The 20,019-nt window shown below is 43.0% G+C and overlaps 1 protein-coding gene across 13 annotated transcripts in view; it reads left to right on the top strand.

Moving 5' to 3' along the window:
* Nucleotides 1-20,019, top strand: part of TACC2 (transforming acidic coiled-coil containing protein 2) — a 131,592-nt gene that overhangs the window by 69,552 nt on the left and 42,021 nt on the right. The window contains exon 1 of one of the 13 annotated variants that reach the window (XM_071563811.1): nt 3,611-4,136. The exons of the other annotated variants lie outside the window; for them this stretch is intronic. Coding sequence (XP_071419912.1) covers nt 4,069-4,136 — 68 coding nt within the window. The 5' untranslated portion in view covers nt 3,611-4,068. Of the gene's footprint in view, nt 1-3,610; nt 4,137-20,019 lie in introns of those variants that run through there. 13 annotated transcript variants of the gene reach the window in all.

The raw sequence follows: 20,019 nt of genomic DNA, 5'->3' as shown, positions 1-20,019 counted from the left end.
GAACTTATATATAAACATGAAATGGAATAAGACCAAATATTTAGGAGCCTGTACAGTGTTTTAAACAACTAACCAATAGACATCCAGTCTCAATAAAACATTAATTTTCTATAGTCCAAAATATGGCTCTTACTTAAATGGATTGAAAGAAGCAGGAAAAGAAAATGATAAATTTTAAAGGATGATACTGAATACTTGAATTAGTCTTTCAGCAGTGGGGTCACAATAAGTTGTTACATGGCTGTTCATCCCTAGGCTGAAATGCCTGGGGCATCCTTAAGTCCTTTGAAGATACAGTGGGATTGTTTTTTTTCCTTTTTGAGTTACATCTGTGTGTTTTTCAGGTTCCAGAGAAGTTCTTACAAAATGTACTTATAGTGTCAACACAGTTCTTATATTTTTAAAAGCCAGCACTAAATTTAGTACTAAACTGATGCTTCTTGGCAGGGCTAAAGGGTGACCTGGGGCCAGGCAGGAGAGGGAGAGCTCCCCTCTCATCTGAGTCTTTCTTACCAGGCAGGATGGGCTGCAGGGAAAAGCTTCCAGCGCTGCTGCTCACACCATGTTTGTGTTCAGACACAAGGTCTGTCACGCTCTGCTGCTGCCCCACAGAGAACTCAAAGGCCAAACCCACCTTTGTAAACGTGCTGCTGTAGCTGCAGGAGGCTTCATTTTGTGTCCCCTCTCTGCAGTGCATGAAGGGAAATGAGTGCCGTGATCCTCTGAGCAGCCAGAATAGCTTAAAGGATACCTGGGGCTAGGTGAGTGCAGCAATGAGGAAAATGCCAGATCCTCCTCGGATATCCCTCTGGGGATGGTCCCCAGACAGCTTTGTAGTGTAACATATTTTGTAGTCAAATCAGAAGTAAATCTACAATTTGGCTTCTTGCACAGATTGACCAGGGAGGTCAGTTTAGTGTTTGTTATTGCATCCCATAGGAAACAAACTCTCTCCAGTCCAAGGCTCAGTTAGAGCACACCTTTTGATTTTGTTTTCCTAATTTTAGTTTCTCCTACTGGATCTTGTTGATGCAGCACTTGTCAGAGCTGCCACTGCTTTCAAGCACGTCACTTGTCTTTGCAGGTGTCTTTGGGTGTAGTTGGCTGAGCTCTTTCATTTTTGGTCTCCAAACATTTTCCCAAGGCTCCAAGCAGCTCTCTTCTGGTCAGTTAGTGAAGTACTGACATTAAACTGATGGAAGCCCATCCATCAAGGTCTCAGTAGTGTTACAGCACATGTTCTTGCTTTACCAGTGCTCCAGTTCATGTTGCTGCAATTGAGCTGCTTGGATGGTTATTTTTCAAAGAGGCGAGTTAAATCCTGTCCCTTTTATGATCAGGAGCAGCATAGATGTGGTGAACTGTCCTCGTGGTGAATGTCTGAGCCGTGCCACGAGCTGTGCACAGAAAATGGGGTGAAAGGGAGAGGAGGAGGCAATACCTTGTCTGTGACACCCCTCCCCATCACCCAGAGCCCCCTGTAACCCAGACAATACATGGCAAGTGACCAGGGGCATGGTTGGGCTCAGAAAGCTGAAGCCCTTGATCCTGCAGATTGCCAGTGGACATGTTAGCCAAGACATGGATTTCTAGTGGAACTCGAATGTTTGTTGCAGAGAAACATTGGGGAATGGAAAGAAAGCTTTCTCCAGGACCATGCTGCCTCAGAATAGGATTCAATCCAAGCCTTCTTTTATTGGGTCTTGGTTTATTTAATAAATGTACATGTGAAACTTCAGGGAGTTGACACAGGCATTTTAAGTGTATTCTTTGCACTTGTTAGGAAGATGCCACAGTATCCCTGTTCTGCTCACTGTCAGGACAAACAGTGCCTGTGTTCTCCCTCTTGGCTTTCAGGCACCTGCTAGGGCTTTACTTAATATGGTGTTTGCTTTTCTAGTGATTTTTCTTTTCTCAGCATCTTCCTTTTCTCTGCAACAAATGAAATCCAGTAGGGAGCTGATACAATATTTAAAAGACCAGTCCTCCATAGTTCAGCAGAGCTCCCACACGGAAAACTGAAGCTGAGCTGTAACCTCGGCCTAATGGGGTCTCTGGATACAGACATGTAATTTTAATCTGTTGGCTGGTACCATTGATTTCCCATATTGGATGGAAAAACTGGAGTTATTAACCATTTCAAATCTACTGCCAGAGAGCACATAGGACTTTTCATACACTGTCTTCACATTCTGTGTTTTACTTGCTTGCAAATTGGCAAATACAGAATTTGTAGCCAGTTGCTATCACCTTGACAAGGGAGCATCAGAGCTGGGACCTGCAGCAGAGCCTGGGCGTCAGTTGTGGCTCAGGGGCAACCCTGCACCAGAAATTCTGAAGCTCAGTCCCTGAGTGAGGCAGTGCTGCTGCTTCTCTGGAGCTCTTGAGAGAAGTGTTGAGCAATGAGACACTAGAAATGAGGGTTTGGCTCTTAACAGAAACAAACCAACCCCAAAATTATAACTTGCTTGGAAGTTTGTGCCTGAGTGAAGTGCTGGCTCACAAGCTTTTCTGCTTAGTTTAAACAAAAAGAGAAAAGAAAAAGGGAATTTGTGTTGATGCTGTTCATAAAACAGAATTTAATTTTAGGCAGCCTCTGTAAATGAAATGTGCTCTGTTCACTAAACATCTTTGTTTCCTCGTATGCCAAGAACAATTTGTTGTGGGTGCACCCAGAGAGCCAGATATATTCACACGTATGTGTTGAGCAGCCATTCCTGTAAAGCAAGCAAACCCACTGGATTTCCCTTTTTGCAAACAGGAAAAAAACCCCAGAAACTATTTAAGATGTGAGCCTAATGAGGCCTCCACTACAGCCTAAAAGCTGTGCTGTGGTAGGTGCTTGGAAGTTTGAACGTTTTAATATTCCTGTTAAATTTATCTGATCCTTCTGACCTCTCCGCCATGTGATGTATCCAGAATTGTTACGTAGCTTGAAGCCAATTGTGTCCCTGGAGTTTAATTCCTGCTGTAGACAGCAGTGCAACTGATTAATTTTTCGCTCCTGTAGTGATGTGAAACACAGCTTGTACGTGGAGCATCTGTTATTTGCTAAAGACAGTGATGTGGAGAGGGTTGGATGGTGTGCAATCTTTCCAGTGTGCCACGCACGTGAATTCCCTGTGCCCTGGTACCTCCACCGTGGCAAGAGGATAAGCTTACTTGGAATGCTGTAGTTTATGGGCTGAAAGATCCTCCCCACGAAATACATCCTTATTAGATGATGGGCATCCCCACCTCGCTGTCCAGCAAGGGGGTCTGTGCAGGCAGGAGCAAAATGGTTAAGTGCCCTGATCTCTTGGATGGAGCTGCTGGTCGGCTCCCACATTGGCTTGTTTACCTTGGCTGCTCATGATATTCTCCCTACGTTCCTCATGGAAGATTCCATTTTTTGCAAGAGGGATGAGCTCATTTGTTAAATGAAAAAAATAAAAAAGCAGCCGTTCTGCTTATTAATCCTCTCTGCAACCAGCCTGATACGCACAACTTGCCTGTTATGAGAGGGAAATGTATGCACGGCACCCAGTGCACACGTGTATTTGCATTTCAAATCAGCTGAGTCAACACAATATAATGGTCCTGCCTGTAGGTCCTTAGAGAGGCACAGTAGCTGACAATGTGTGCTTAAAGGGAGGGTCTGCTTTTCTTCTTTTCTTTTTTTTTTTCCCCCTCCTCTCCCCTCCTTCCCAAGCCAGTTTCCATAGCCAATAGTCCCGTGTTCCAGGCGCCTGCACCGGAGCTGTTTGGACCACTGATGTTTAGCAGATGATTACCCGTCACAGTGGCTGCGATTTTGTTTTATTTTATAAATAGCGTTCATCTGGACAGGAAAAAAAACCAACAAAATAAAAAGGCAACCCACCACCAAAACTGGCAACAGTTCAGAGAAGAGAAGCTGCCGAAGTGTTTCTGCTTGTGCTGCCACTGATGCGAGCAGCTGTTTCCATCTGCACTGCAGCATTGCAGGCTCTCCACGGCCACAGCTCCCGGGGCTCCTTGCCGCTGGCATTACGGAGGAATTACGGAGCCCCTGCTCGTGTCTAGCTTGGAGCCGAGGGCACGCTGAGGATGGGAGGGTCGCAGTCCCTGCAGCAGGCACAGACAGGTGGTCTGGTCCGGGAGCCGTCAGAGGCCATGTAAGTGCATTCATTCCCTTTGCTCTCCCCTTTCCCCGTGCTGCTCCGAACCTGTGCGCTGCCTTCACTGTCAGGCCTTTGTTTAGTGCTAATTGCACTCATCTGAAGGCATGGATGAGATTTTGCTGGGTATGGCGAGGTGGGTTCTGTGATGCTGCCCAGCACCGGGGCACCTCTGCCCACCTGGCGTGGTTTGCTGAGCAGGAGCTGCGTTCCGTATGTGCTGTCCTTTCATGTTTCGGGTGCGTAATCAATCAAACACAAACGACCATTTCCACCGAACAAAAACCCAGCCCCTTCCCCCTTCCCAAACCCACCACCTCTGTGTTTTCTGTTTAAAATGCACAGCATGGAGCTCCGTTTCACTGGGGGTTTTTCAGAGCCTTTTTTTTTGCTTTTCTCTATACACATGGTGGTTTTCAGGTCACATCACCCTTGTGAGCATCACTCTGTCATGGCATTATATCCTCTGATGAATCATAAGCAAGGTGTCCTTAGATCTCTCCTCACTGAAGGCCAAGTCTGAAATATTCTCTGGGGCAGGGAGGGAAAAGCAGACATTTAATGCTTGTTCAGAACGAGTTAGTGCTTCTTCAGATGGCTAAATGAAAGTGCACAAATATGTATGTGTGGAGAAATAGCAGCATCACTTCCCACTTGTAAATAGGATTTTGTCATTTACTGCTGAGGGATTTATCAGTTTACTTAGCCAAGAGCCTTTTCTCCCTAACCCTCCACCCCAGACTGCTCAGCTGGAATGCTGGAGCGTGGACTTTACCTCTGGATGGATTTTAGAAGAATTGCCTTGTCTCCTTTTGTTATTTCAGTTATATAAATCACATTTATCTAACATGTCTGACTACTGCATTCATTACTGATTATCTATATTGCTAAGTTTTAGGTACTTTTCCACTAGGGCTGGTCTGTAAACTAGCCTCATATAGAAATAGCCTCTCAGATATTATTTGGATGTAATGTCTGCCTGTTAAGGTAGATCTGGTTATGGTTGAGATATCATTTGTATGGTTAAGATAAGTGTTTTGGAGTCATTGGGGAATGACAGAGCAGTAACTGATAGTTTTGCTTCTATAATAGGCCTTACAAGTAGGTGTATGCTCCCTATTGTCATATTTCAGTATATCAGCAGATAGCTTTTCTTGCTAGTGCCTTGTTATATTTGCAAAATACAGGCCTAGCAACATTTCTGGATCCTTTGTTCCTTTGATGTGTAGCTCCAGCAATTAAGATTTTTTTTATATATATAGTTCCATCTGACATTCCTATAAAAAGCTTCTATTTTAATAATATGGTGAAATAAACCAATGCCTCATTGTCTTTAAGGGACCATAAATTGCATTTTCATCTGCACATCCTGGTGCTGATTTTTAACAGTGATCTACAGACTGGGCAATAAAAGAGTCATCAGTCAAACAGGGTTCAGGATTTATCTACAATTTTCATTGCCATTCAAGAATGCCTTTTGTTGGAAGAACATATTGATTGAGGTGTATATGTATATATACATTATACATGGATATGTGTATATATTTATAAATTTTGGGGACACAAGTAAATTACGTTGTCATTCATCTTTTGCAGTTAGTCATTCTTGTGGGGTTTCAAGATGATCTTTTAAGGCACAATGTAATCAACAGATACATTTTTAGCACAGGCATCATTCAGTAACTGTTGATGTCCTTGGGCAGTTTGTGAAAGGTACTAATCTTGTATTAAGTAAGTCACTGAAAGAGCGTGCCGTTTTCTTCAACTAAATACTCTCTAAAATGAGATAAGAATGGAAGTGTTTCCATATCCTTGAGAAAATACAGGCCTGTTTCCTGAAACAAGAACATTCTCATAGGATGTCATGGTCATCAGTTCTGGTCTGAGGTTTTGACTATACCCTAATCACTCTAACTTTTACCAATGCTTTTCCAATGAGATTGCATTTAACTTACTTTGCACACACAGGGAAATTCCTTAATGGCAGTGATGGCTCAGAGGCAAAAACATCTGGCCATGTCCCAGGCAAGTTGGGCAACTGCCCACATAGTTAAAGCATTCCTGAAGTCATCATTTCATCCATCAGCAGAGGTTTGTTGCCCAAAGGAGAGAGACAGCTCCTCCAAAGGGAAAGCAGGGTTGCATTTTGCTGCCCTGAGTTTGTTAGATTAGGTGGGTATAATCAGAAGTCATTACTGGAATAGAATAGCATCAAAACAAGTACAGGGGCAAACAAATTCCTTAAATGACTTCTGGTTTAGAAGTCTCTCCAAAGTGTCCTATGATGGACTTCTTCACTAAACACTATGGAGAGTCATAGAAATAAATTGGTGTTAGAATTGATGCTGAAAAGGGGGTCCAGGTAAAGATTTTAGAGCATATGCATGATTAAATATGACCTTTTTGCATATGCATACTAAATTCCCAATTTTAATATAAATTTGTTTTAGCCAGGATAAAAATATTCGTAATAAGCCCAGTATTGACAGTACAGCCTGGGGTATTCTGTTGCTCATTGTGGATTGTTAGCACTCACTGGCAGCAGACAATTGCCCTTTTATTTAAAGAGAAAAGAAAAGTCAATTTGGAATGATAAAAAAGGGAAAGCCCAAGGGAATCCCCTGACAATAAAAGTTAACTGCAGATGAAAGCGGTGTGGTTCAGACCTCGCTGTTCACGTTATAGGCGCTGTCATGTGCTTTGCAATCGCAGCAGGCACCCTGGTGGCCACAGATTTAGCTCAATCAAGGACACGTTTCCATCAGATAATAGGAGTGGACTCGGTTGAAATAAAAGCAAATGACAGTGTGATGATGTTCAGCGTGCATGGATTTGTTGGGTGCCTGCACACATCTGGTGCTGGTGACGGTGTCCTCGTGTGCGCTGCCTGTGCTGCACGAGGTACCAGTGTTGTCCTGCTGAGGATGGGAACAGAAACCAGCTTGCCAAGTGCTGCACCTACATCTCTCAGTGCTTTTCTTTGCAATATTTCCATCTCTTGGTAATATTTTTCAAGTGTTAGCAAGCTAGGAATGTTGCTAGGGTTATAAATCGTGATAGCTCTTATCCAGTTGTCACCTCTGAGTCGTATTTTTTCTCCGGTGGAAAGGGTTTCTTTCTGCTGAGCTCGAACCACACCTTGCTTTTGTGAAGCATTATAGTTGCTGCCCTTGCAGCAACTGGGCAGGATTTATGTTCAGTGCCCATTTCTTGATCAGCCAAAGAGCTGATGATGTGCTATTTCCTCCCATCAGGAGCTCTACGTGCTGTGTCTCTAACATTTCCATCCCTTGCCAATCCAAGAGGAAAATGCCTGAAGACTGAGCCAGCTCCCACTGAAGTTGGTAGTGAAATGCCCACTGAGTTCAATGGGATCTGGGTCAGGCTCCAAGAAAGAAATTGAATATTACTGATCACTGGGAGTAGGCCAAGATGTTGGTGACCTGGTGGGTTGTTTTTCAATATTTTTTTAATGTATGGTCTTTACATTTGTTTGGAAAGACCCAGAAATACACTGGATAGTCTCAGCCTTGTGCATAGGAGATGTGAGCAGTTGGTCTATATGGAAGGGTGTGTAAATACACATATATTTATAAGAGTTATCTCTGTATATGCACTGAAACACAGCCCTTGCTTGCCACCATATTTTTTATTTTTCTGTCTCACAAACTTGGAAGAATCCTTTGTGTGGTTCTTAAAAGTTTGAAAGAAACAAATCTGGTAAAATATTTGCAGTTTTATATGCTCATACATTGGAAAATGATCATAATGAGTGTATATACATGGAAGACTGGGATATATATATTTATATTTTGAAAGTATTTGGGTCTTGGGAGGAGGGGAAGCTGCTGTTACTAAATTGATATGTAATTAATCCCTTGACAGATAGTGCTGCCTATTGTGAGCATATGAAGTAGAAAGGTGAATTTGTTTTCTTCTTCCTCTTACTGGCAGCCATCAGTGAGCATCCCTATCCATAATTAGAGGGTCCTCTATCTCTAGATTTGTCTACTAAATAGGGTGACTTTCTGGGAGACATGGGGATGCTTTACTTACGAGAAGATGTCTCAGGAGTAATGAGGAGATTCTTCTGTCAGGCTTCCCTGTCTTTTATTCCAGCCTCCCTTATCTGAGCCCAAAGGATCCATCTCTGAAGTCAATGACAGCACTTCCTTTGATATGAGAGGTGGTTACATCAAGCACTGCTTCTGTCACTAGAAGTAGGCAGGTCACGTTTAGACTTGAAAACAAAATGAAAAGACCCCAGACTCCCTCACCCTCCTATTAACAAGACACAGCACACATCTGGCAAATCCATGTGTGCTGTGGAGCTCTCCATACGGAGTGGGGTGCCCTATGCCATGGGTAATGGAGCTGCTGTCATCTATTATGTATTATGACATACAGGCAAATTGGAAAATACAAACTGATGTGGGATAGTAAAAACATGAATGGAGAGGCGTTCCTGCACGTGTATTGTGGCTGTCAGAGCTGTTTCCCTGGGTGCCTTTGCTTTTTGCTTTGCTTGACCCAGCAGTCAGGGGAGTTGATTGTTAGATTTAAATCAAAGATGCTCTGCAGCCCTGTGTGTTTCAAGAGGTAATAGTCTGGGTGCTTTTAGTGTTTTTCTAATGTGATTATCTCACCTACAAGAGCAGTTCTGTCTGTCACAAGCTTATTTCCTTTGTTTTAAGACAATATACCCATAATCTTTGTATTTGCTTGTGTCTTGGATGCCATTTCCTTATCCATCTCTGATACTTTGTAAGGATTTAGCTTTGTAACAAGCTTCCTATATAGTCAGGTAAGCAGGCTTTTGAGTGGCAAAGGTAGAGTTACAATTGTAGCTAGAAATGTGATGCAGTTTGTATTCTCTTTGAGAAAGTGGGTGGATTTGCATAAGAAACAAATAAGCAAATATGGGTTTTTCTATGGAAAAGCTAAGGAAAAAAATGGTGTCATTTCCCTTCACATCCTTAAATGCTCTAAAGCAACCATGTGTAATTAGTAGCAGGCTGTGGATATCATGTTTTGTATTCCCATTAGCACCAAAGAGACAGCTTAATGGGGGAAAAAAATTTGAATTAATTTCTTTTTTCCCCCACAATCTGAGGTTTCAACGTTTCTTGTAAGGCACGTTTTGGCCTGAGAGTCTTCAGTGATGGTGATAGCAGGTAAGATAGAGAGATCCCTCCTTAGCTCTCACATCAAACTGGAGTTTGCACTGTAGCCTGTCAAAATATACAGCATGTGAACTGAATTTCGGTTTAAGGAACTGTGGATATGTCTGAGACGGACCTCAGGGTAATTGTAGAGCTCTGCTAATTTGGTTAGTTGCCTCTTGCAGTAATATTTGCTACAGCTCCTTTCCCTCTGCTACAAGGAGTGGCGAAGGAAATCAGTGGGTGCTTGGGAAGTCTCTTCCTTGCCAGGGGAGGAACTGGGGCTGTTAGTTCTGTTGGGGTGAAAACTAAACTTTGAGAAAATCTGTGGCTTTCCATTTTGAGCTTGCTTGGTTTTGATTAAACAGGATCCTTAGAATTATGTTAAAATTCACATGGTAGGGTTTTCCTAAACAAAAGCAGCTTGTTTCTAGGGCTTAATGTAGCCCAGGTTGTATCTGACGCTGAGTAGCAGTTACAATCACACAGACTCCTGCTTCTGAGTTTTGATGTCCTTCAGCATAAAACCTGCATTTACTGGTCTTGTTAATAACAGTCCATTGCTCTCCTTAGAAACGAGTCCAGCATTGTGCTGGGAAAAGGGTTTGGTTGCTAAACGGAGAGGGAGGATGAGCAAGGAATTTGAATCCCTTTGTTTAACTTCCCAAGTGCAGGACTGCCCCCTTCCCAAGCGGGAGCCTGGGCAGGGAAGGCTGAGCAGCAGATCCCTCACCTGTCAGAGCTGTGGGCAGCACTGGGTGCCAGCTGGGGAGGTGCCACTGCAGATCAGGGATTGCTTTTCGCACTCCGCTGCTGTGCTGAGTCGGCAGCTCCTGAGCCGGGCGTTCCCGCAGCACCCACGGAAAGGGGTGGATTCCTTGTGCCCAGAGCTGGAGCAGCACGGAGTGTGCCCATGGCAGAGGGAAAGCTGCAGCTTGAATGAAGTCAGTGGGAAACCTCCCAGAGCTGCACGGGGCTGGAGCAGCGAAGGATCACACCCACTCCGAGTCAGAAGAGGGAATTATTACAGTCTAATCACATTTTGTTGTTGTTGTTAAGAGATTGAGATTTTTTTTTTAGATTTTTTTTGTCCTTTACTCCTATTGCTTGCTGGCTGTGTTTCTATCCATGCAGGTACTTCATGTGTTGAAGGAGAGAAATAAGGGTTAGGCAGGATCTTGCAAAAAGCTCTGGCAGCTTTACAGAGGCGCTGCAGGGGTCAGATGGGCTGAATGTGGAGCAGGTTGAAGGAAGAGGACTCTTTTCTCCCCTTTTTCCTTTTTAGTAAAGGGACTCCCTGCCTCCCTTCTCCACCCCCGTGTAATCCTTATCTCCTTTCTGGAAGGCAGGACCATGAGCATTCGAGGAACTCAGCCTCACATCTCACTGTTTGCAGCCGTCTCCATGCTCTGCAGATAAGCCTGTCCCCAGGGGTGACGGGTGTCATACATTCATCTTCACGCTTCACAATTGCTGTTTTGTCCCCGGGTCCTGCTTTGGAGCAGTGTGGCAGAGCAGAGATGTGGCTCTGGAAAGCCTCGTTGCATTTAAAAGGTAGTTCCAATAAACAAAGCCATTTCAAACCTATGGCTCTGGCTCGCAATGAATTATTGATTGGTTTCCCTTGAAGCCATTGAGGATGCTGTGTAGCAGCACAGACACCTGGATGCTGTTGAAGGGATAGCTGAAACAATGTTTCCTGGATTAAAACTCCAGAGCTCAGTACTAAATGTCGCAAAAAATATTTTCCATGGTGTTAAATACTTAAACATCAGCTACTGATTCAAATACCAGTCTCATACCTACTAGGGTGAGCAAAGTGCCTCACTGGCTGGGATTGTCATGTATTAACTGGTTGTACTTGAGTTAAGCATTTTCCATCTTTGATATTGGGGTAACCTGCATCTTTATTGTTTCTTAAGAGATTCATGTGGTTGAATACTCAGCAGCCTCTGGTGATTTAGGGACACATTAGTATATTTGCAGTTGTGATGTCTGAAGATGAGTGCCTTTAATTAAATGGCTTTTTCCTGCTGCACCTCTGAGAATAAAGCATCTGCCTGAGAAGAGCACAGGGATTCAAAAAACAATTTCAATTCCGAGTCCTGTTTCTGTAGCGTAGATATTTTCATCATTCTGACTGAAGCCAGTAAAAGAGAAAGCAGCCTGGCCAGAAAGGATGTGGAATCATTTCATTATTCATGTATATCAGTCGTGTTGAAAAACATACCCTGCTAGATCTCAGGAAAAGCAATAAAAAGGAAAAATTTAACATGATTTAAAGCAATATGGGGAACTTCTTACTAATCAGTTAGAAAAATGATTTAAGTAGATTGAAGTGCTGCTGTAAGTGTGCCATGTTATATCCCGCAGTGTTTTTTCCTTCAGATGTGGTTTCCCACAGCTTGAGACATTTCTCTCTGGTTGCTGTGTGAAAGCAGGAAATGGCTTTTGTTGGGGGAGTGGGAATTTGGCTTCTGCACAAAATATTCTCAAAATTGCTGAATAAACAAGGAGAAAAGGAAGGGAAAAAATAATTCCTTCTACCCCTGGTAGGAAGATTGCTCACAGGACAATAGGCTAAAAACCAAAAATCAACATTATTTTTGAGATGATTATGCCCTTTTAATTCTCCACCACTCCAGTTCTAATCCTGTTCTCTAAATACAACCGTCCTGTGAGGTAAAATTGGCCTTTTATAGCAAGTGATTAATGTTTAAGGTATTCATGAAACGTTTTTACAATCTATTATAGAAGACACATTTCCAAACTGCTCTGTGCCTTGGATAACACACAAGCTATTTTTTCCATTGCAAGAGTCCCACATGATGATCCAAAAAGGGAAGGCACAGCATTTTATTTCTGTTGTCTCACCTATGTAAAAAAAGAAAATCCGGATTGTTGTGTCTCAGCTCAGACAGTTATCCCAGGACTTGATGCTGGAAGTGGAATGTTATTGGAAGAGCTGTGAAGTCACCCAGTAGCATTAGATCAGCATCAGAGTGTAACTGAGCCATATTTGCCCACTCACATCAAATTTCCACTGGTGTAAATCATTACCACTCCAGCTGAGCTGTCTGAGCTGCTTTGGGGCAGCAGAGGACATTCCACCCTGGGGCTCATGGCAGAGCTGCACACACAGGGCAGGGGAACAACTGGCTCTGCCGTGACCTTCCTCCCTTGTCCCTCCTAAAATTAAACCTTGTCCCTCAGGGCATATCACTTGTGGGCTGGGAAGTATCACCTTTGTTACAACAGTGATTGTTTTCCTGGGGAGTCTTGTTTTCTGTGGATCTTGTAAGAAATAACATTAAAATGCTCCTCTGGAGAGGAGTGCCTGCCCTGCTTTGTGCACACATCCATGTCAATATGAGTCCTGGTGTAATTGCAGTGCACTAAAGTAGGTCTTTGTCGTTTCAGTGGAACAGGATTTGTTTGATAAAAGCTTTATTCTTGAGTGAGAACTGCAAGGGAGGCTTCTCTGCTGCGTTGGAGCTCAGGCCATAAAGCAAGCACGTGATGTTTATCCTGCTCTCATGTTGAGCAGAATGCCTCTGCTGAGCAAGGAACTGCAGATGAGTTTATGGAATATTATTTTTGAAGGCAAAACATAAGGTGTATTTAAACCTCCCAGCTTTGATAGTATGTGTTCTTTCACAGAAACCTTTTAAAAAAATACTATCTCTTTTTCAGTCCCTCAGTTTTGTTTTTAATTAGTATTTTACTACTTCAGAAAGATAGCAAGATAAAGAGTGAATCATAGAATGGATTGGGTTGGAAAAGACCTCTGAGATCATCAAGTCCAACCCTTGGTCCAACTCCAGTCCCTTTACCAGATCATGGCACTCAGTGCCACGGCCAATCTGTTTAGAAACCTCCAGGGATGGGGAATCCACCCCCTCTCTGGGCAGCCCATTCCAATGCCTGAGCACTCTCTCTGTAAAGAATTTTTTTCTGATCTCCAACTTTAATTTCCCCTGGCAGAGCTTGAGCCCATCGTGCCCCCTTGTCCTATTGCTGAGTGCCTGGGAGAAGAGACCAACCCCCACCTGGCCAGAACTTCCCTTCAGGGAGTTCCAGACAGTGCTGAGGTCACCTCTGAGCCTCCTCTTCTCCAGGCTGAACACCCCCAGCTCCTTCAGCCTCTCCCCACAGCACTTGTGCTCCAGTCCCTTCTCCAGCCTCGTTGCTCTTCTCTGGCCCTGCTCCAGCCCCTCAATCTCTTTCCTCAACTGAGGGGCCCAGAACTGAACACAACACTCACGGTGTGGCCTCCCCAAGGCAGAGTCCAGGGGAAGGGTCACTGCCCTGGGCCTGCTGGCCACGCTATTTTTGATACAAGGCAGGATCCCGTTGGCCCTCTTGGCCACCTGGGCACACTGTTGGCTCCTGTTGAGCTTCCTGTCACTCAGTCCCCCCAGGTCCCTTTCTGCCTGACTGCTCTCCAGCCACTCTGTGCCCAGCCTGGAGCGCTGCAGTGGGTTGTTGTGGCCAAAGTGCAGGACCTGGGACTTGGCCATGTTGAACTTCATCCCATTGAATCAGTAGTAATGTTCCAGTGGGACAAAGTATCATGCCTGGAGGAGCAAGATGTGAGTTGGTGCCTGTTTCCCTCTCAACATCATCTTCCTGTGACCCCTTTTTGTGTTTTGTCTCCTCACAGCATGGATTTGTTGTGAATTTATTTAATCGTAGGATGGTGATCTTGTCACTGGATATCCTTAAAATAGTGTGAGAGAGGTCCATTAATAGTTAATGGTCAGAAATGTGTCCCTAAAGGAACTGCCTTGTAAATGGAGTCTGGTGACACGTAAGTGACACGTTTGTACCTCCCCCAGCTCCTGACTCGATACAAGCATCAGATCCAGCACTGAAAATATTCCCCAGGAGGGCAGAGACAGCAAGGCAGGTGGCTTCCCATGGTCCCTGAAGTGTCACCCACGCTTTGGCTTTGGCAGGCTGAGCTTTGCTCTTCTCTGGACTGAACGTCTTCACAGAATCACACAATGGTTGGGGTTGGAAGGGACCGCTGGAGATGATCTGGTCCAATCCCCAGAGTGGAGACAGAGCTGTCTGTTCTCTTGAATTCTTTTGAGAAGCTCTACCATTTCAGTGGTGCATTTCATTAGAGAGAAGGGAAATGTTTGTGAGGTTTGTATGTAACTCTTGGTTTTCAAAATCATGAGCTTAACAGATCCGTGGGTGCTGGGTTTGATAGACAGAGTAATTCAGACACCAAATATTAATATTTAATACCTGACATAACCAGATTACTGTTGCATTCATGTGTTCTGTGTGTTGCCGTACAAATTAATTATTAAACTTTAAAATCTGTAGGGATGTTTCATATTCAAAGCATGTAAGTGGGCAGTGACAAAGCTAACAATCATCATGTTAAAAGAGCTAATTATTGTGGAATGTCATGTTAGCTGAATAGGTAAATACAGTACAAAAATGATAGCAATAAAGTTGGCACATCTTTGGTATTATCCTAACCTAGGGCTGGGATGAACAAGATGACCTTTTGTTGTAGCTGTAGAATATTCATGGTCCTTGTGAGTAAGCCCTTGGGTCAGCTAATGGCTGCTGGACTAAAGTGGTAACTTGATCTCCAGGAAAGGAATTACCATTTGGGCTCTCTTGATGATTTTGAATTATGATTCAGAGCTGTATCTCTAAGGGTCTGAAGGGAAAAAAAAAAGGACTGTATGTATCTCTGTGTTAAGAGTTGTGTAACTGCAACATGAGGGATACCACAAGATGAATTATAAAGAGGTTATTTATATAAACAGAAGGGAAAAGCCCTCAAATGTAACATGTAATTGGCAGTCTTTTTTCCCTTGTGGACTTTGCATGCATCCACAGCAAGAAACTGTTTCTGCTGTTCAGAGATCCAGCCTGAGGAGATAAGGCAGATTTAAAGTGGATGCAGAAGTGAACTGACCAAAACCATTGAACTAGATGAACTTTAAGGGTCTCTTCCAACCCAAACTGGTTTAAGATATGTATTTGCAGCAGTTCAGAGGCAGAGTTGGTCTTTGTATTGCTGAAACATCCTGCCTCTTTTTGTTGTTTATTTGGTTTGGGTTTTTTTAAGAACTGTATGGGGAAATAATCAATGTAACCATTGAAAATGTCACTAGGAAATCTGAAAAGGTTTTATCAAACTGTTTACAGTGAATGAGCTTTGACTGAAATTAACACACATCTCTAAGTGCCTTGTCTCTCTGGCTTTAGAAACTCTCAGCTTTAGAGTTACTGAGTGTCTTTCCAAATCTGTCAGCTCCTGCCACTGCAGTGAACTGTGCCTGCTTAAGTAACGTGCACACAGATTGACCTCAGAAGCACACAGTCACTCCTGCATCCTTGGGTCTGATCTCATCAGTAAACCACACCTGAATTATTCATGCAGGTTTTAAGAGGATAATCTCTGAAAATGATCAGTGGAGGTGAGACTACAGAACTCATTCCTCCTTTTTATTTTCTGCTCATCTCCCAGTGGAATTTACAAGAATGAAAGCCAAAATTAATCTTCAGTACTAAATTGAACATTGTAAGAAGTTGCTCTTTTTTTCTTCTTCTTCTCTCTGATTGAGTTTCCTCTCATGGTTTATGATAAATTGTTCAGTAAATAGTCATGTGAAATTTATACCTTGACTTTATGGTGTAACAGCTGCAGATAATTTGGAGGGCCAAGTCTGTTGGAATCATTGTTTTTAGGTCTAGATAGTGCTTATGCATCAGCACTGCAATGTTTGCTCATTTGGGTCCTTCATCCCATGGCTTCAGACAATTTGTTTGCTGCAGATCCCTGCTAACACCTCCATACAGGAACTGAGCACTGCGTGATGTGCCCCTGGGAACAGATGCATGAGCCTTGTGCACTCTGATTTGATTCTTAAGGCTCAGGGAAACATCTTCAGATGATTCCAGTGTGGTTTTACATGGCCTAGAGGCAATGGATGTACTTGGAAAGACATTTTCCCCCTGAACTTCAGATCTAGCCAGTTGTAAAGAACATGTTGATCTAAAGATGAGATGGAAAAAAAGACAAAATACCCATTTCTGTCTCCTCCCCCTCAGGGAGTGCAGCTGTATCTCAGAGAGAAACTGCAGGAGTTACTGCCAGTTCAAACTGATCACGGAGAAAATTGCTCATCGTCTTGGAGAGTCCTCAGTTTCTCTGTACATTTCAACATGTCCCACACACTCCACTTAGAGGGCAGTCTGCAAACAGCAGCTCTCCAATGAACCTTTTAAAGGCCTTGCTTTCATTGTGTTACCCTCCAAACATGGATGATGATGGAGCACAGTTTGATGCTGTTGGTGTGTGTGTGTTACAAGATGACCTGGCTTTTTTCCTGTTTCTTGCATTTCCAAATACACCAGGACAATGAAGTTGTCATGTCAATAAAACAAAAGGTACATAGAGACAAAGCAATTGGTGGATAGAGGTTTTTGAGTACTCATGAGAAGGATGAGTTTATGGAGTGCTGGCTGGACATCAGTGATATTCCTGATAGGTACAAGTAACCTCAGTTAATATGGGACATGTTCCACTAATAAGTCAAATTTAATGTATTTTTTCCTAAGTACCAATTTTGGAAGAAGATATATAAATTCAAATACAGAGCTGTTCACCAGAGCTCTGATGGAGCAGATCCCCCCAGTGCCAGTCTTCATGTTGTTACTTGTGATTCCACAGCCACAGCTGAGGGAGAGCATCTCCTTTGGTTCCATCCTCCTTTCCCCACTCCCAGCACAGGCAGCACTTCTTGATGATACAACTCCAGCTCTGGCTTCAAAAATTCATAATATCACCTCCCTGTTCCTCTCCAGGCTGCCCGTTTTGCACACAACAGGTCAGTGCTCCAGAAAGTAGTAAGGCATGTTTGTTTGGGGTATTTTCTGAAGCAGGCTGTACACTTAATAAATTTTGTATAGGTTTGAGTTAGCTCCACAAAAACCCATGGCTCTCCCTTGGCACATCCCAGTTCCAGTTTTGCTCCCTTGTGCCACTCCATAGGGAGCAATGCTGTGACCTCATCCCCATGCCAAAGCTCTGTTTTCAAGCTTCTTTTATGTATCAAACCCCTCTTTCTTTGCTGTGAAATAAAACCAGAGAGCACACTTGTGTTGGTTATACTGCTGTAGTGTAAATATTAGAGGAAAACCCAAGGCACATGGCAGGGTTCCCAACACAGCCCAAGGCCACAGCTCTGTTGCAAACTACTTTTTAATGAGTGGAGTTTCTGGGTGGCAACTGGGATGACCTCCCTTCAGGGGCTGTCGTGCCTGATGAGGGCAAACAGCGAGGGGAGGCAGTGAAATGAAGAAATCTCATTCTTGCTCCCTGAGTGCTTTCCAGCTGCAGCGACAAAAAGGCAATTTTTCATTCTGAAATCAGGGAGGACTTAAAATTATAAGTGCCTGTGGATTACAAAAAAAGGTAATGTGACTTATGAGGCTGGATTTCCACATGACCAGAGGTGAACAAGAGAAGTCAACCATAGTGACTCCCTTCAGTATTTCCTTTGAAGATTTATGTCACAGGCTGGGCAAGAGCTCAGACTTCCCAGATGAGAGTGGGAGAGCTCAGACTCCACAAGTTGATGCAGCATTGCCAGATTTGTGTTGGTCTTGTATGATTCTTGCATTTCTCTGCTGTCCCCTGCTGCTGGACCCCCATCTGTATGTGTTATATTGTTATTTACTGGGTTTCTTTCAAGAAGGAGATAATACAGATGGACTGGAGGAATATTTTGTAGCTTCTCTAATCTCTATATATTTTTTGCCTATGGTATACAAAACCCAAAGGATGCAGCTGGAGAGATATGACATGTTATAAGAGCAAGCTCCCCCTGTTTTCCCAGGCTGGCTAAAGAGATGTATGAATGTATATCCTTCCTGTAGCTCTCACTTCATCACTGCCTCTCAAACTGGTCTTGCAGGCTCAGACTCTGCACTTGCACATCCCATCTCCACAATGTGAGCCAGCAGGTGGGTTCTCCACCCCTAAAACCCCTGCATCCCATCCCATCGTGCTTCATCCTTGGCTGGAGTTTCAGAATAACATTCTGGATGGTACAAGATTCTCTTTTGTGGGTCCGTGGTGGCTGCTCCTTGTGCAGCTTTGAATTGGTGCCGATTCTCACACCGTATCACAGTTTGGCAATCTGTTTTCCACCAAGAACTTTGCAGCAGTATTTTTTATTTCTGTTTGTTCCGTGTATTTCCCCAGTTTCTCAGAGAAAAGACATTATGACTTGAACTGGCTGAAATATGTAATTTCCTTTTCACAGGAAATCCTGTTGTTCTGGGAAAGTCTTTTCTTGAAGTTTGAACATAGGACTGTAGTCTTAAAAAAAATAGCCTATGAAAGAGAGACCATCCCTATTTTCACTAAGGAAAACTGAACACAAGATCTGGTTTTTCCAGGATATGTGTAATGTAGACTTTGGAGCATAGTGCTGGCTTGTGCTTCCACATTTTATGCCCTCACCCAGATCCCAGGCTATGACAAAAAAGGTTTTACTGGTATTGAGCTTTCCTTCATGTTTCTTTGTTAAATACCTTTTGTTTTTTTGTAAACACAGTTGCTCCTCACAGCAAACTCAGCAGCATTTGAGTTATGGTTAATACAGTTCATACTTGATTGTACTGGCTGAAAATTAGGAGTATTGCATCAGAATTTTTGGGAATTATTAAATAGTAGCAAAACAAAGCCTTGTGCTGGAGCTCAGGCATCTCAACTGTCTGTCCACAGACTCGGGAGGTTCTACAGAGTGAAAACTCATGCAGTGAACAAAAAAAGAACAGATATTTCTCTTTATTTCAAATGCTTATGCCCACTTCATCCAAGGAAGAGACCAAGTAAACAAAGGGAGCTCATTTAAAAGGGAGATAAACAGGCACAGAAAGAAGGACACAGAACTGCTCCATCAAGCCAGTTTAACAAAGCAATTACTAATACAAGTAAGATATGCAAATAGAGAGTTGTTTTCCTGTTCCAGTTATATATATATCTGTTTATTTACTGTATATTTTACATGTGCTATACAGATGGTTTGGAAAAACGGAGTCTAAACATTATTGTTTCAGTATTACAAAGCAAGACTTTGAGTTTGAAATGAAAAGAGTGAAACATTAATTATGTGCAGCACAATGAAGAACTATGTGAAAGCCTGAGAGAGATGAATTAGCTTTCATTTTGTTGGTTTGGATGATAACTTCCTAGGTTTATTTTTATGACACTGGGAAAATATCACACAACTCCATTTCTCTTTGATTCTCCAGCTTTAAAGTTTCCTGAACCAGCTCTGTGGAAGGATGAGAAAGCATTTGTTTGTTGAATACCTATTGTGCAGCTTTATTTACAGAAGTTCTTTGTTTGCAGCTGTTCTTAAGCTTAAAATATTTTGTACTTAAAATGTGGTGCATCTTTGTAGGGATATAATTTAAAATGATGCAGCCTAAGTGTTCCAGTGTGACTGTTCTGTGACCTGATGAACGAATATGGTTTAAACAGTGACACAAAGAAGGTATTCTGGGGAAGCTGCACCAACAGACATAATCAAAAACAGAGATACTGCTTTTGAGCAGTTCCCCAGGCAGTGACATAAATTTGTGGAGGAAAAAAAAATCTCTAAACATCCCCAAGTAAGGCAAACATCTGGAGTTATCACCTAGTAGAAATCCTTTTGCTTTGCACAGGAGTA

The sequence above is a fragment of the Pithys albifrons genome, chromosome 9 (assembly GCF_047495875.1).
Source record: "Pithys albifrons albifrons isolate INPA30051 chromosome 9, PitAlb_v1, whole genome shotgun sequence".
In the NCBI taxonomy this organism is placed as follows: Eukaryota; Metazoa; Chordata; class Aves; order Passeriformes; family Thamnophilidae; genus Pithys; species Pithys albifrons.
Note: the sequence above shows the minus strand (reverse complement) of the source record. Positions and strands in the feature narration are given on the sequence as shown.